Raw genomic sequence first — 15,328 nt, forward strand, 5'->3', positions numbered from 1 at the left:
TTAACGCTTCTATCTTTGGTTGGAAGACTACTGAAAACTAAAGCCGCCAGTTTTGTAGCAAATTTTCTTGAATTGCCAAAAAAGTAAATTCGAGAAAACTTAGATTTGACATTCTGCAATATGCTACAAAGAAACTAGAAGGGAACATGAATTGTTCTAAACTCAATTTAGGCTTTAATTACATTAAGAGAAGCTTCATATTCCTCTGATTTTATGTTTACTTTTTCAGTAAGATGTACTAGAAATCAATCACTTTAGCTTTTGGATTCTTGTTCTCGTCTCAATATTTCACTTGGAAGAGGAATTCATTTTTTGGTGCACGATAAATTAGAGTTGCATTTATCAAGTAAATCAAACTAAAAAGTTTACAAATTTTTTTTACGAAAACATATCTAAAATCTGGACACTTGTAATATTAAAATGAACAATTAACCTGTCAGCAAACTGTAACAGCAATAATAACTTTTGTCTAATTTTCAGTTGATCTTCTAATCAACTGTACTTTCATGATGGCAGATTTCTATGCATGTAAGGGCATGTTCAAGCAATACAACCTACGATTGATCATTCCATTCTTGTTGCAATTGGATGTCATACTGGCTTTATTCCATGTATTGCCTCATTGATGTGGGCGAGCAACAAAGACATCATTTTTTCCAATTCCAGAAGACTGAGATCATCAGAGTATCTCAAATATCTGCAGCAATCACATTTTAGAGGTCATTTTCCTGAACTGTGAATATGAAATTGTTCACAATAACAAAAGAATAAAGATGGCCTCCACATCATTCTAATCAAACCCCCATATCCCCAATACAATTGAGAATTTAAAATATCCTACAAAAAATATTCATCTATATCACAAAATAGAATGACATTTTCATGCACACAACACATGCATTAGCAAATGATGGCATATACTAGTGTTGACAATTTGACCCAATAACACATACCATTAAATTGTAGTTGATATACTTATCCTGGTTATCTCGATACAACTATGAATTTTTTTAAGTAACTAGTTCACTTGTCTATTATATAAATAAAAGAGAAGGAACCAACATATAAACTTACATTAATGGGCATTTCTGCTATAACCAGACTACTGCTTTCTTCAATACCTTTAAGAGTCACCACTTCACCCCCAACAACCATGTTAATCACAATGCCATCTGCAGGTAATATATATCGCTTATATTAGAAAAGGGTTAAATATCAAAGTGCTCACTCAAGTGATGGGCATATATCATTTTTGTCACCAATCTCAACGGGGTATCATTTGGGTCACTAAAATCATAATAAATATCAAACATATACCTCTAAATATCTACTTGAGAATTAAACTTATTTATATGGAGTTCTATACATTTTCCTTGAATGCGACTCCAACCAAATAAAAAGTTATGAATTATATTATTTTAGATAATATATTTAAATTTAAAAAAATATACCTACTATTTATTTTTAAATATATAGGTATTTTATTGTATTTAAATAAAAATAATTAGTATATATGCTTTATAAAATCTAGAAATATTATCTTAAATACTAGAGTTTATAACTTTTCATTTGGTTATGATAGCATTTAATAAAAATGTGTGGAACTCAATAATATATTACTTCTACTTTTCGAGCACATATTTGAAGTTATGTGTTTGATATTTATTATGAATTAAGTGATTCAAATGATACCCCGTTTAGATTGGTGACAAAAATAATATATGACCTTCACTTGAGTGATCACTTTGATATTTAACCCTATTAGAAAAAGAAGAATGTCTAGAAATAAAATATAAGTAATATGACAAAGAATAACCTGCTGCCAAACAAGTTGCCATCCGCCTCATATACGTTTCCTGCATGCAGATTCTGATCATCACTATATAGGTATTACTCTAACTTGAATGGTAATGGAAAAACAAGAAAATGTACAAACTGGACTAGTTACTGTATCCCATATATCTTAGCTCAGTAAGTCGCGGTTAGGCAAAGAAAAAAGTCTAAGTTATATGCATCAGTCACTAAGGGATGTAGAAAACTTTCAATTTATTTGAAATTTCGGTTGAACCATGTAGGTAGTATAAAAAGTTCATCTAACCGATAAGAAATCCCATGCAGTGCCTCCACACAATTGAGAATTGCACCTCGAATGGAGGATATACTAATAATACGGTGGAGATAATAATGTAAATATAACCTTATCAGCAATGTTTAGAAAATCATTCAAAAAATAACGTTTCAAGCTAGTCAACTCTGATAGACTTAAAAATGACTTATATAAATGGACCTACTTTATAGTGTCCATTGAATGAGTATGTGAATGGTGTCATAATGGATTGGTGTTACAAGTTAGAGAACAAGAATAAGAAGATATTTCTACTGTCTGATTTACTAAATATATGTACTAAAGTCAAGCTATTAAATTTTATACATATAGAAAAAGATGCATCCTATCAGCATGTTTAGCGGATGGGCTAAGTCGCTTTTACAATTGATGAACTTGTGAGATCAGAGGTTTAAGCAAGGGTTACAAGCTCAACAGGTAACAACTGAACTCTAACTAAATTGATGTAGAGACTTAAAGAGTATCATGATATTAAGAGGGGGCAGTTTTATTCACTGACAGGTTCATGATTATAGAAAGTATGGCCAAAACCAGGAAACATTTTAAAGTTTAACAAAAAAAGCTCTTAGCTCTTACATACTTTCTTAGAAGGTAACTCATAATTTATTAACACGCGAGCACTGACAGGTGCCTCCCCAGAAGAAATAAGTGGCAGGCAAGCATCTGTTGCAACCACCACACGTGACTTCTGCTCCTCGTTTTCAGTATCGTTCTTATCCTCGGATTGAAGAACATCATTCCTGTTCCATTTGATAGTTGCTTGGCGAAATTTTTCTAAAATCAGAGCACGATCTGCTTCAGCAAGGTCGCTGTACTGAGGATACGATAACAAAAGAAAAGATACATGTAGTATTAGACCAAACGTTATTCTTGATTAACTTAGGATTACATAACTTGATATACCTTAGGCATTATCTCGAAAAGTAAAATCATAACAATGATCCTCACACTTATGCAAAAAGAATAAAATATTTAACAATTACAGACATATGAAAATTATCAGGCTCTATGTATGGCAAGCTTTACCTAGAATGCTACTCATATACATAATAGGCTTAAACATTGAGAGATTGACTCTTAAACTAACTAAAACTCTGGAAGAACATATTACTGAAGCTTGATAAATAGAAATGGAATGATTAATGTAGGTGGAATTTCAACTTCACATAGACGAATGGAGATGTGTATCTATTAAACTATAAATATGAAAAGTGCCTATTTCATAATAAATACTTTATTTGGTGTGCTTACATGATGCATCGCAATCACTAATGTTCCAAGGGATATTGGCATGCGGTTTAGTGAAAGTGAGTGTTGCTACTAACAAATGTGCATTATATAATTGTTTCTAGCTGACAGCATAAAAGAATATAACTAATAATGTTACTGCAACAAGAAGGCTAAGCCTCATCCGGAATACTGTGTGGTCTAGTCTATGTATAGCTTTGCATATTTACCGACATATACCAGTATCTGATTCATGGCAATAATCCCTATATTACAACCTACAGTACAAAGATTACATAAAGAACTCTTCAAATATAAATTAAGAAACCACATTGAATCCTAAACTAATGTATACTAGATAAAAAGAAATATAGAGTGAAAGAGAGTACGAGAGGGGTTGCGGAAAGATAAGATAAGTTGGAAAGGGCATAGGAGATGGCATCGAGCTCGTCGCGAGAATTGCAACAGACAACCATTGGCAAGCAAGGAAGGCGGCCTGCCATGCCTAATAAATCCACCAATGTCTCCTAAACCCATAATAAAACCATAAATTAAGTACAATGGGATATGTATTTCTGAGACTCAATTAACAAAAATGAATTGCGAGAAATAAATAAACAGGGGGGTGGGGGAGGGACAAACCATCTTAAATTGGAGCCTGTCAACGGCAAGATAAAAGTGGCGTTGTGAACTGTGGCACCCAAACACACCTCAACATAATCAAGAAATTGTATATTTCCCATGAAAATAAAAATCACAAATGGGATATATAGAATATAGATAGAATAGTACCTGAAAATGGAAGGAGAACTGGGTGAAGCAGAGTCAGCAGCACCACCATCCATTTCGTTTCCTTTAATCTAAACTAAACCACCTCTCAAGAGTGTAGTATGTATGTGATTGCCTTGGAACTACTTTTTATTTTTGAGTTTTGACAATGCCCTGGAACTCCTCAAATTGATAAGTTATCTGTAATGATGATCATGAAAATCCGCCCATTTTTTTAAAAATTGCTGAAAATTAAAAAAAAAAAATTGTCCTGATTTTTGATAGATTGCTAATAAATTATTCAGTTTTAAAAATTGTCCAATATTTCACAAATCAGTATTCCATCCGAATAATTTTTATATCTGAAATCTATAACAATGTGTCTAATGAAAAATTAAAAGACAAAAGTAAAATTTATAATAATATTAATTTTTATCATACATTTTTATAAAAAGAAATAAAGAAATAGTTTTTATTAACTCCTGACTTTAAGTTCTTTATTTAATACTTTTTACATTTCATAAAAGAAATATATTAACAATTAATAATATGTTTTATATATGGGTTGGGTTCTACCAAGAACTTATATATTAAGGCTCCAAAGTATATTCCACTACTGCACTGCATATGCTCAATGTATTTGACTCCTATAATTAACTTTATTATCAACTAATTATCTTATCCTCTGACAAGTTGAATATAGGTGGCTTATGTTAATGAGATACAAATCCAATGGGGATCGGAATGAATACTAAAATGATTTGTAATTTCATTCTAATTCCATCGTGGTTTCTCATATCTCAGTCCAAGCTGCACCATAATCTTACCGGTCCACATTGCGACCGGAATGGAATGAGTTGGTTTTAATTTCATTTTCATTCAAGTTGGAATCCCATCATCCATACGGCATTGTTGAAACAATGCCTACAAAATCATATTAACTACTAATACAATATAGATTGATCATCACTTGCATCACGTTTCAACCTAACTTTGTTCAAGTTATAACTATGAATCTTTATTCCCTTCAGAACTCAGATCATAGACTTTCGTCACTTGAATACATTTCCCTTCCCTTTTGAGTGCCTAGTTTAAAATAACCCCACGCACTCTTCCTCCCCCCTTTGGAGCTTTGACTTCTATAATTCCGCATACATTATTCTTCTCTGGACTGCCTTGCATGCTATAACCTTGAACCTCTTGCTTTCATTCCCCTGTCAGAGCGTTAACTTTATCGATTGAAATTCATTTCTCCTCCCTTGACCTCCTTGCTCGAGATGACAACATAAACTTCTCTTGCTTAAGGAAAGATACATAAACAAGTCTGCTACCATCACCTAAGAATTATTTACAGTGATGTTCCATTTTCCCCGAGGAGACTATATCCAGGTACTTTCGGTACTTGGTTCCTTTCCATCTCAGATCTCACTCTATTAGCATCTGTCCACCTTCCTGCAGCTGCATATAAGTTGTAGAGGACTACATATGGTCCTGAAGTTTCAGGCTTCATTTCAAGGAGCAACCCACCAATTTCTTCCCCAACTTCAATATTGCCATGAACTAGACAAGAACCCAACAATGACTCCAGTATATTTGCAGAAGGTTTATATGGGGAGCTCTTTAAAAATTTGAAAGCCTCGTCTAAGTTACCAGTTCTACCATGGAGATCCATCATGCAAGAATAGTGTTCCATTCGTGGCACTATACCATCTTCTACCATAGATTTGAAAGCTATTTCACCTTGCGTAACTGAACCGGTGTGGCTACATGCTGATAAAATACTCACGTAGGTGATATCATCAGGTATAAAGCCCGCACATCTCATTTGTGACAGAAGACCAAGGGCAGTTTCACTGTCACCGTGCAATGAATACCCATTCATCATCACACTCCACGATATTACATCCTTTTGAAACATATTGTCAAAGATCATTCTTGCACATGCAATGAGTCCGGATCTTGCGTACAAATCAATCAAAGCATTACCAACCGCTACATCTTTGTCAAAACCCTTTTGTATTATGTAAGCCATTGTAGAATTTGTCAAATAAGAATCGTTCAACTGAATACAAGCTGAAGTTAAGCTCAAAACTGTTACATAATCAGGTTCAATATCTGTCCTAAGTAATTCAGAAAAAAACAAAACTGCTACATCGGCATTATTGAAATCTACATGTGCGGATATAATAGTATTCCAAAGTGAAATGTTGCTTTTCTCTCCCATTTCAAACAGTTGGCGACATGATAATATATTACCAAATCTAGTATACATGAGCATTAGAGCTGTAAGGAACGGAGTCTCCAGAAAGAACCCTGCCCGAACAGCATATGCATGAAAAGATTTACCTTGCATTTGGGAGTAGCATACGGACAAAACACTTAGCAAGGTAACATAATTTGGTCTTTGATCTTCGCTGATCATTTGATCAAACAAGTGCATAACCTCATTCTGCATATTATGATGCCTATAACCAGTTATCAATGCATTCCAAGAAATCACGTTCCTATCATGAAGGTTTTCAAATATTAATTTCCCAGAAACGAGTTCTTTGCAGTTGACATACATGCTAATAAGTGCATTAGCTAAAGTTACATCAGAGGTAAAACCCCATTTAATGGCACAACAATGAATTGCCCGACCCTGCACCAAATCCTCAGTTTCATGGAAGCAAGGGAGGATACTTATTAGAGTGACCAAATCCATGTCCATGTCTTTTCGATGCATTTGGTGGTGAAGTGAAACCGCATTTTGGTACTGTCCAACATGTACAAATCCAGATATCAACGTATTCCATGAAATAACACTGGTTATTGCCATCTCATGGAATAAATTAACCGCACTTATCATGTCACGGCAGTCAGAGTAAAATGCCAACAGTGCATTGGAAATATTAAGTTCCAAATTTAACCATCTTTTTAAGCTATATGCATGAGCAGATTTACCTAGTAGAATTGCACCAAGCTTGGAGCAGGAAGAAAGAACAGTAACAATGGAGACTGCATCTGGATTAGATCCTTCAAGTAGCATTTCATGAAAGGTAGCCAAACTCTCTTCCCAGCACTTATTATATATATACCCAGATATTATTGAATTCCATGTCAGAACGTTTTTGTGAGGAACTCGATGAGAAATAAATTTAGCTGAATCCACATTCCCAAGCTTAGCGTACATTGATATAAGCACCGTAGCAACTGAGACTTGATTCTCATATCCCCGTAATAATACACAAGCATGAACGGCCTCTCCACAAGTGCTACCAAAGCTCTTGCAAGCAGGAACAATAGATACAAATGTCACCACATTAGGTTGCACATCATCTTGGAGCATTTCACGAAACAGCAGAAAGGCATCCTCAGATTTCTGGTTCTGTGTGTACGCAGAGATCATAGCATTCCATATACTAACATTCTTTTGTGATAAACAATTAAAGATATCTCTAGCAATAGATAAATCCCCCCCATCACCATAAACAGAAATCAAAGCAGGAACCAAATTTTCATCCAAAAGATAACCACATTTTAACGCAAATCCGTGAATCGATACACCAACACAAAACTTACCCAACCGCGAGCAAACAGGAAGCACGCTAGCTAAAGTACTTACATTAGCTTTCAAACCCCTCAATCCAATCTCTTTAAAAACCTCAAAAACCTCATCATAAAACCCTAACAAAGAATACCCAGAAATCAACGTGTTCCACGAAACCAAATCCGGTTCAGACATTTTATCAAACACCAACCGTGCCTTCGCCATTTCACCAATCTTGGCATAAAAATCAACCAAACCAGTCTGCACAAACACATTCCCCACAAACCCACTTCTCCAAACCTTACAATGCACTCCTTCTCCAACCTTAACACTGCCCAAACACGAACACGCCTTGATAACAAAAGGAAAAGTATAATTATCATATAAGCAGCCATAAAGTTGACACCTTTTGTATACATACAAAACATCTTCATAAAACCCATGATCACAGAGTGACCTAATGAGCAAATTTTGTAAGTAAAGATTGGGTTTTTTTATCAAATTAAAAGTCAAAAGAGCTATTTGAGGAGCACCCAAGTGAAAGCAGTGGCTTAAAAAAGCTTCAAGTTGAGGTTTTTGAGGTGGGAATGAGCCAGTGATGATGAGGTGAGAAGTGAAAATTTTGAAATGTGAAATGTTTTGACAGTGGGAGAGTAAATTTTTGAAGGTACGAGTTGAAAAATTGTGAAGAGAGGTGAGGAGAGTAGAAGGTAGTAGCCGCGGAGAAAATAGACTCATAATATGAATTGTAGTGACTACTATGTCTGCAACTGTGATCAGAACTTATTCAAGAATCTTTTCTCCATAAAAAACTATCAACCTCTCCAATTATCATGCAACTGGATTTAAAATTTTACATTCTTCTTTTTTGCAAGGACATTTTAACATTCTTTGATTGATGCATAACGAAAATATTCTCGGCTCTCTTCATCCAAGAACTAACGGTTAAATGGATCCCAAAATTCTTCCCACGCAAAATTCATTATATATACGAGGAAACAACTCAATCTTTTGGGATGTATCTCAAAAAATGTTTTGGGAGCTCTAGAATTAGAATCTAAATATCATATCTATACAAGTCATTGTCACTATGCTTTTGTAGAAATTTTCCTTGTCGAAAGATCACTTTGGCATACTTCCTACTTCCTAGTATTTCGGATATATCATCAACATTTCATATACATTTTGAGTCCGTCTTCATCATCAAATTACATTTGCAACGTCAATCTAAAAGATGCTGGTGTTACATGTATATAGCAGCTGGAATTATTGGTACAAATTGGCCATAAATAACCGTACTTTCTCCATATATCTCGGTATCCAAGCACGATATAGAACTCCATACATAAATTCTTCTCCTTGGTAAGTACTACTTCTGCATGTTTAACTGGGACTCAACTTCACTAGTCAACTACATTTAGCTTATATCACACAGTATCACACAATATCACACAAACAAATGTATATGAACTGCATCATAGAAGTTTACTTAGGTCTTGTATCCATAAGAGGTTCTTTTCATCATTCTCATGAACTCCTCAAAGTTTACTTCACCATCACCTGAAATCACAAAACCAGGTTATATAAATGGGCGAGGCCGTGCAAGGACACAGAATATTTATTAAAAAGAAAAACTCACGATCGCGATCCGCTTCCTCAACCATCTCCTGAATATCTCTATCAGTAAAACGTTCTCCCAAATCATTGGAAATACGCTGAATGTCTGCAGCAGAGATCTTCCCCTGCACCCAGAAAATGTAAAGAAATGTTTATATCAAAAGGTAATGGACAAAATAGACCTAAATAGATAATCACAGTTTTTAAATTTACATTTTTATCTTGGTCAATGACTTGGAAAGCTTTCATGAGCTCGTCCTTTGAATCTCTTTCACCAATCTTGGCTGTCATCATGTACACAAATTCATCAAAGTCAATTGCACCACTTCCGTCCTTATCTACATCAGCAATCATCTGATGTATTTGCTGAAATTGAACACAATATGAGAAATTAGTCTTGCAACACAAGTATTACTGATTAGAAAATAATGACAAGGTACAGCTAAACATATGGAAACCAATAAAATATCTGGAGAAAAAGAGGAGAAAGCACCAAACACTAAAAGAATAACACATAGCTAAATATGATTAAGCAAATTAAAAAAATGTTTTCAGAAGAAAACATTGAAAAAAACATATAAAGATAAGGAGACAGACACTTAAAGATGTCATAAAAAGGTTTCAAAAAGCAATTAATAACTAACTAGTATTCCTGAACCGAAAGTCACATTGGAAACTAGAGTAGGTAGCTTGTCCAGCTTCCAAGTCCAGAGAGGCATATCATAAGTTAGTGAAGATGGCTCAGTGATCATTTAAGGCATAAAATGTGAGTGCCTTAATAAACCTGACAATTGCTCTAAAGTTAGTTATGATTCTACTGAACTACCTGTAGTTCGATGCAACTTGTTATTAATTGAGCACCAAAACTTAGCACCTTGACTATGGAAAACTACCACAAGTTAATGTCAATTTACTCAAATACGTTATCAATTAAAAATTGAGTAATTGCAGCCCACAGTTTTTTCTACCTTACAGCATTTTAAGACAATGTAGTTGAAGTTTGTGCTAACTCTACTGGTTAGCTAGCAATATTTTTAAATAATTGCCAACAGAGAAAGATCATCAACTCCTCGCAAGTTCTCTTTCTCAAGTTAAGAACATGATCCCCAGGAATGCAAGAACAAAAGCTCTCTAAGCCGGAGAATAACACCGCTTTAGTACAAATTTAAGATCGGTTAAACTTTCTCTTGCAAAAAGATCAGTCCAAAATTTATCTTTGCAACAATTAAAATTGAACTCTAAACACAATTTTTTTTAAAAAAAACTAACAATTATATCAAAAGTGAATACCAATTTCAAGTATGTTTATTCTATTATAAACAGATCAACCTATAAAAACTAAACCAGATAACATTAGTTTGGATGAAATCTTTCAATTGCACAGATAATGAATGAATGCTTCAGTACACAGAACTACCTCGTCATTCATTTCAAATCCCAGTGCCCTGAAATAATAAGAAGTTAGTTGTATTGTATTATGAAGTTTGTTGAGAATTTATTATTTATGTTAGTGATGGGATATTTATACCTCATTGCAACTGTCAGCTCTTTGGCATCAATATTACCTGTATAATTTAGAAAAACAGAATTAAGTCATTGCAATCCTATGATGTATTCATGATGTGTATTGTTAAGGGAGCAATGTGAATACCAGATCCATCAATGTCAAATAGCTCAAATGCTTCCTTGATTTCTTGCTTTTTCTGTTGAGATAGCCCATGATGACGTCCTCTGGGATTATCTATCCTTGTAGCTCCTGCCCTTGTAGCTCCTGCCCTTGTAGCTCCTCTGTTAAGATTCGCCTAACAAGTTTATATAAACAAAACAATCAGAAAAAGAAATGCTTACCAGAGAAAAATGTTTGTGCTCTAAATATTATAGCAAGTGACTGAAGGTATATAGTAGCATCCCAAAGAATATATATTCATCGAGAGTTAGAGACTACAAAACCAACTAGCTAATGCCTAGTGCTTTGAGGCTTTGCAGGAGATGCGCATCTTGTAGGGATCAATAAAATGTCAAAATCTCCGAGTATGGTGGACAGCCTCGACATGAAATTATTGCATATGTACATCTTTTTACAATAATTGCTGAAACTAAATACTCCTAAACAGTTAACATCATCAGTGAACAATCATTTTTGAGCCATAACACTAGTTGTGAGTACAAATTAAAACTATTACCTAACCAGCAGTTGGAATAACCGAATAAGCACTTGTAAGTTTAACTTGCCTAACGTAACTATAAAATGATAAGAACAAGCACATCAAAAATATGAATCAGAAAAACATGAATAATGATTTCAAAATAAGAAATGATAAAGAATAATCTAGTTGTCGGAAAATCTCAGAGAAATCTAATCTATGTTACTCTGGTGTAGCCAACATGTAGACGCGCAACATAAGTCCAACTGTCTTCAAAATATTTAAGATGCTGATATTTATTCCGGCAAACTGTTGTGTTCGTCTAGATGTCAAAAACAGGCACAAAAAGTGAAATAAAATTACGAGTTCACGTCAACAACTCAAAAACTGATGTAATTCATTCCGGTACGCGCATGATTGTCCAAATATATTTTTTCTAAATAACCGGCACAAATGATTGCACAAATATTACTGGTGCTATTACTGCCGTTTTCTGTATATTTGTAACCAAATTAAGACAGGCTATTCTCCGACTTATCTCAACCGAAAAAAAGCATTGATCATCGAAGTGTTAATTACACAACCGATGTTCAATAACTCAACAAACTACTCCTTGACACACAGGGGCTCAGCAATTGGGAGCACCGAAAATAGCTCCCCCGGCCAGGCTGGCCCTGGACTCAAATTCTAACAACTTTCAAGTACACAAAGTCTTAATACAGCTTGAAACCATTTACTTATAACTTACGAGCTTTGCTTTCTTAAAAAGTTAGATGCAATTTTATAAGGAAACAAACCCTAGCATACAAAATAAAAGTAAAAAAAAAAACGGACAGTTCAACTCAAACTCAATTCACATGCAAATAAAATACATAAGAATCAGAAATATAAAGTTAAAAAAAAAATCAATTATTAAAAAGGGAGATGACAAAGACTGGGAGAAGAACAAGGCGGGGATTTACCATGTTATTGTGATGCAACTTGCGACGGGTTTTGCTTCGTTTTGTTTGGTTTGATGGAAGTATGGACCGAACTCACCAGATGTACTTCAAACTCTAAAACTTATCCTCTTTAACAGTATTATTGTTTTTATTATTCTTACCGACTGATTGTGGTAACTAGTTTTACAGCGGAGACCAGAGATGCAAAAAACCAAAAAAAAAAAAATCAACCGGGCAGGATTCGGGCAAATATAATGGTTAAATATAACCGGGCAAACTTTACATCGGGCTGGGTTGTACTTTTTCTAAAATCAAGTCTTTAAATAGAGTATTTATAATGGAATTGACTAAATTGGTCGGCCAAATTATGAAAAATACTATTTAACTAAAATTTGCTGAACTTATAAAGTTTTGTGTACCAATAGGAATGGTTATAATGGTTGAATATAATTTGAAATTAGTGCATTATTGTTGATGTTGTTGTTTTTGTTGTTGTTGTTATTGTTATTATTATTATTAAATAATAATAATAACTATAATTATATTATATCATAAATAGATAATCTATACAATATTTTAATATACTATATTATAATATAAGAAACATTAAAAATTTGGTAATCGGTCGATAAGTACTTAATAAAATTACTTAGTTACCCTAATTTTAGAATTTTGTTTTATCAAAATTTACTATTGAATGTTATATTCTATAAACCTTTAAAATTTATATATCCCAGCTTCGCATCAATCGAACATATCCCCCAAACCAACGATATCATATCATCATCAAATCAAATCCACTTATTTAGAGACGATTTCTTCATATATAGACTTATTTTAAGTCGTGCAAAACCCGCTTTTTCAGTAATGCATAGCATAGTTATGATGTTATTCTATAATCTAGACATTTATATATTTATATTAAAAATGAAAAAAAATGAAAGTTTTGTCGATAGGTGTTCTGAACACATGTAATTATAGTAATTCTTATAGTAAAACACTCACATGAATAGAGTAATATAAATAATATAATTATATAAAAAAACTTGTTGATAGTCGGTCTATTCACCTATAATATTTATAATAAAACACTCTCAAAAATATATAAATATTCAACATATAATTATATAAATTTAAATAGAATTATAATTGTCCAGTGATCTCTGGCTTAAATAAAATTATATATATTATTCATCCGAGATAAAAAAATATACTATTGATCCGATCTTATATAAAAAATAAAAGTAAACTAATATAGTTATTTCGATTTGCTGTTTTGGGTAAAATAAAATAATAAATACTACTAATCCGGCTAAAAGTATATATTATTGAACCGGGCTAAACTGAAAAAAAAAAGTTGAAAATTAATTTGTTGGTCAATATTATGTTATCAGGCTAAAACAAAATTATATATATTATTATTTATTTAATCTAAAATAAAATAATATTCACTCAGGCTAAAATTAAAAAAAAAATAAAACTAATATAATTAACTGGACCTAGATCTGGTTAAGGCATGACGCTAAAACAAAATAATGTACGATACTTATTTGCGCTAAAATCAAAATTAAATATATCAAAGTAAAGATATTTCTATTATTGATCCGGGATAAAATAAAATTAAAGTCTACCTAATTGGTTGTTAGTTATGATGTAGGTTTAAAAATGAGGGGATTACCAGATCCGCCCCTAATATCCGAAATATTAAAAATTTGATAGTGGGTATGTTTACACAATGTTTGGATTTATTTAATTACAGGCTTTTTTCAAATTTTATAATATCCATGCCATTTTATTTAAACGAAATAGATATAATTCGTTAGTGAGGATAATAGCTTTGGAATAAAAGAACATGTACTATTCATTTGGACTAACAAAATTTATACAAGTAATCCATAACAAAGAAAAGTTAAAATCTGAAAACAATTAGATCAGCTAAAACTAACAATATATGCCCTTATCTAGGCTAACATAAAAATTTACTATTAATCTGAGCTTTAAGAAATTAAATAAGATAAATCTTATTATAATTAGTTGAATTTGAATTTGGTCATTATAATGGGCTTTAGGCTAATAAAAAGTAATGTATACAATTGATCTGGATTAAAAAAAGACTATATATAAACTTAAAATAATATGTATACTATTTATCGGAGATAAAATTTACCATTTAATTAAAATCTATTTTTTTTTTAAACACCCCTATATATTTTAATAAAACTATATTTCAATTAATTGATATTATTTGTTAAATTCCACTTATTTTAAAAATATCATTAATTTATACACGTGCATGGATATTCTTAATTATTATCAAATCCTATATATTTAAAATTTTTAATAAATAAATTTTGTATCTTAAAATTTTCGCTTCATATTAAATTCAAAAAAGTATATATTATTACAAATAATCCGTGCATCGCACGAGTTTTAAACTAGTACCATTGAAAACAGGAGAAAGTAAAAACCCTATATAAAGTCAAATTCATTCTTAGCTTTAGAATACTCAATAATGGACAACATCATGCGAATGATTTTTGATACTATATGTGCGAAGGAAGAAGAACACGAAGTAAGAATGATAATAATTTCCACTTATCTTCATCATCGACAACAGATAACAAATTCAATCTCACATCATGGTGGTTCTACAATAAATCACTGTGAAAGGACATCTTCGATAAATTATTTATTTTGATATTTGCATAATTTAACATAAAATTTAAAACACTTATATGCTCTCCAAATATGCATGAATTTCATTGACATAATAAAAAGTGAAAATCCATCTCTAGCAAAATATTTTCAAAAATATTTTCAAGTGTATTTATATATAAATACAAGAGATATTTCAATTTGCTGAAAAATTAAAATATATTTTTAAGGAATATACTCTAAAAATCAAAGCAATGAGATCGTAAAAAAATTATCGGAATATGATCTTCCTTAGGCTCTCTTGAAATATTAATAAGGCAAC

At 32.4% G+C, this 15,328-nt stretch overlaps 3 protein-coding genes across 7 annotated transcripts; all 3 read right to left on the bottom strand.

Annotated features, from left to right (window-relative positions):
* Positions 1-351: 351 nt before the first annotated feature.
* LOC141693383 (uncharacterized) lies at positions 352-4,324 on the bottom strand. Of its 5 annotated transcripts, XM_074498478.1 has the most exons (7): positions 4,145-4,314; positions 3,995-4,062; positions 3,742-3,879; positions 2,706-2,939; positions 1,817-1,856; positions 1,075-1,172; positions 352-697 (listed from the first exon to the last, which is right to left on the bottom strand). In XM_074498478.1, exons 1-7 carry the CDS (start codon positions 4,191-4,193, stop codon positions 680-682), a joined length of 645 nt encoding a protein of 214 aa, XP_074354579.1. In that variant the 5' UTR covers positions 4,194-4,314; the 3' UTR covers positions 352-679. The 5 variants fall into 5 exon arrangements, 2 of the variants coding, with proteins under 2 accessions (XP_074354579.1, XP_074354580.1); XR_012563103.1 differs by having other exon boundaries at positions 1,075-1,869; positions 4,145-4,323; XR_012563101.1 differs by having other exon boundaries at positions 1,075-1,856; positions 4,145-4,319.
* A 662-nt stretch (positions 4,325-4,986) lies between these two features.
* LOC141689956 (pentatricopeptide repeat-containing protein At5g39350-like) lies at positions 4,987-8,726 on the bottom strand. Its single transcript, XM_074494506.1, has one exon. The coding sequence runs from the start codon at positions 8,385-8,387 to the stop codon at positions 5,469-5,471; it is 2,919 nt and encodes a 972-aa protein (XP_074350607.1). The 5' UTR covers positions 8,388-8,726; the 3' UTR covers positions 4,987-5,468.
* Positions 8,727-8,928: 202 nt separating this feature from the next.
* LOC141689958 (caltractin-like) lies at positions 8,929-12,527 on the bottom strand. Its single transcript, XM_074494507.1, has 7 exons — positions 12,373-12,527; positions 10,918-11,068; positions 10,795-10,831; positions 10,684-10,711; positions 9,480-9,632; positions 9,289-9,391; positions 8,929-9,209 (listed from the first exon to the last, which is right to left on the bottom strand). Exons 1-7 carry the CDS (start codon positions 12,373-12,375, stop codon positions 9,139-9,141), a joined length of 546 nt encoding a protein of 181 aa, XP_074350608.1. The 5' UTR covers positions 12,376-12,527; the 3' UTR covers positions 8,929-9,138.
* Between the last annotated feature and the right edge of the window lie 2,801 nt (positions 12,528-15,328).

The sequence above is a fragment of the Apium graveolens genome, chromosome 10, assembly GCF_009905375.1.
Source record: "Apium graveolens cultivar Ventura chromosome 10, ASM990537v1, whole genome shotgun sequence".
NCBI classification, from domain to species: Eukaryota; Viridiplantae; Streptophyta; class Magnoliopsida; order Apiales; family Apiaceae; genus Apium; species Apium graveolens.

Excerpts from the sequence above, each read along its gene's own strand:
- LOC141689958 (XM_074494507.1), bottom strand. Across the intron at positions 9,633-10,683 it reads GATTTGAAATGAATGACGAG|CAAATACATCAGATGATTGC; the intron begins GTAGTTCTGTGT and ends GTTCAATTTCAG. Across the intron at positions 9,210-9,288 it reads TGAGGAAGCGGATCGCGATC|GTGATGGTGAAGTAAACTTT; the intron begins GTGAGTTTTTCT and ends TTGTGATTTCAG.
- LOC141689956 (XM_074494506.1), bottom strand. The coding sequence starts at position 8,387 with ATGAGTCTATTTTCTCCGCGGCTACTACCTTCTACTCTCCTCACCTCT.
- LOC141693383 (XM_074498478.1), bottom strand. The coding sequence starts at position 4,193 with ATGGTGGTGCTGCTGACTCTGCTTCACCCAGTTCTCCTTCCATTTTCA. Across the intron at positions 4,063-4,144 it reads AGTTCTCCTTCCATTTTCAG|GTGTGTTTGGGTGCCACAGT; the intron begins GTACTATTCTAT and ends GATTATGTTGAG. Across the intron at positions 3,880-3,994 it reads ACAGGCTCCAATTTAAGATG|GAGACATTGGTGGATTTATT; the intron begins GTTTGTCCCTCC and ends TTATGGGTTTAG.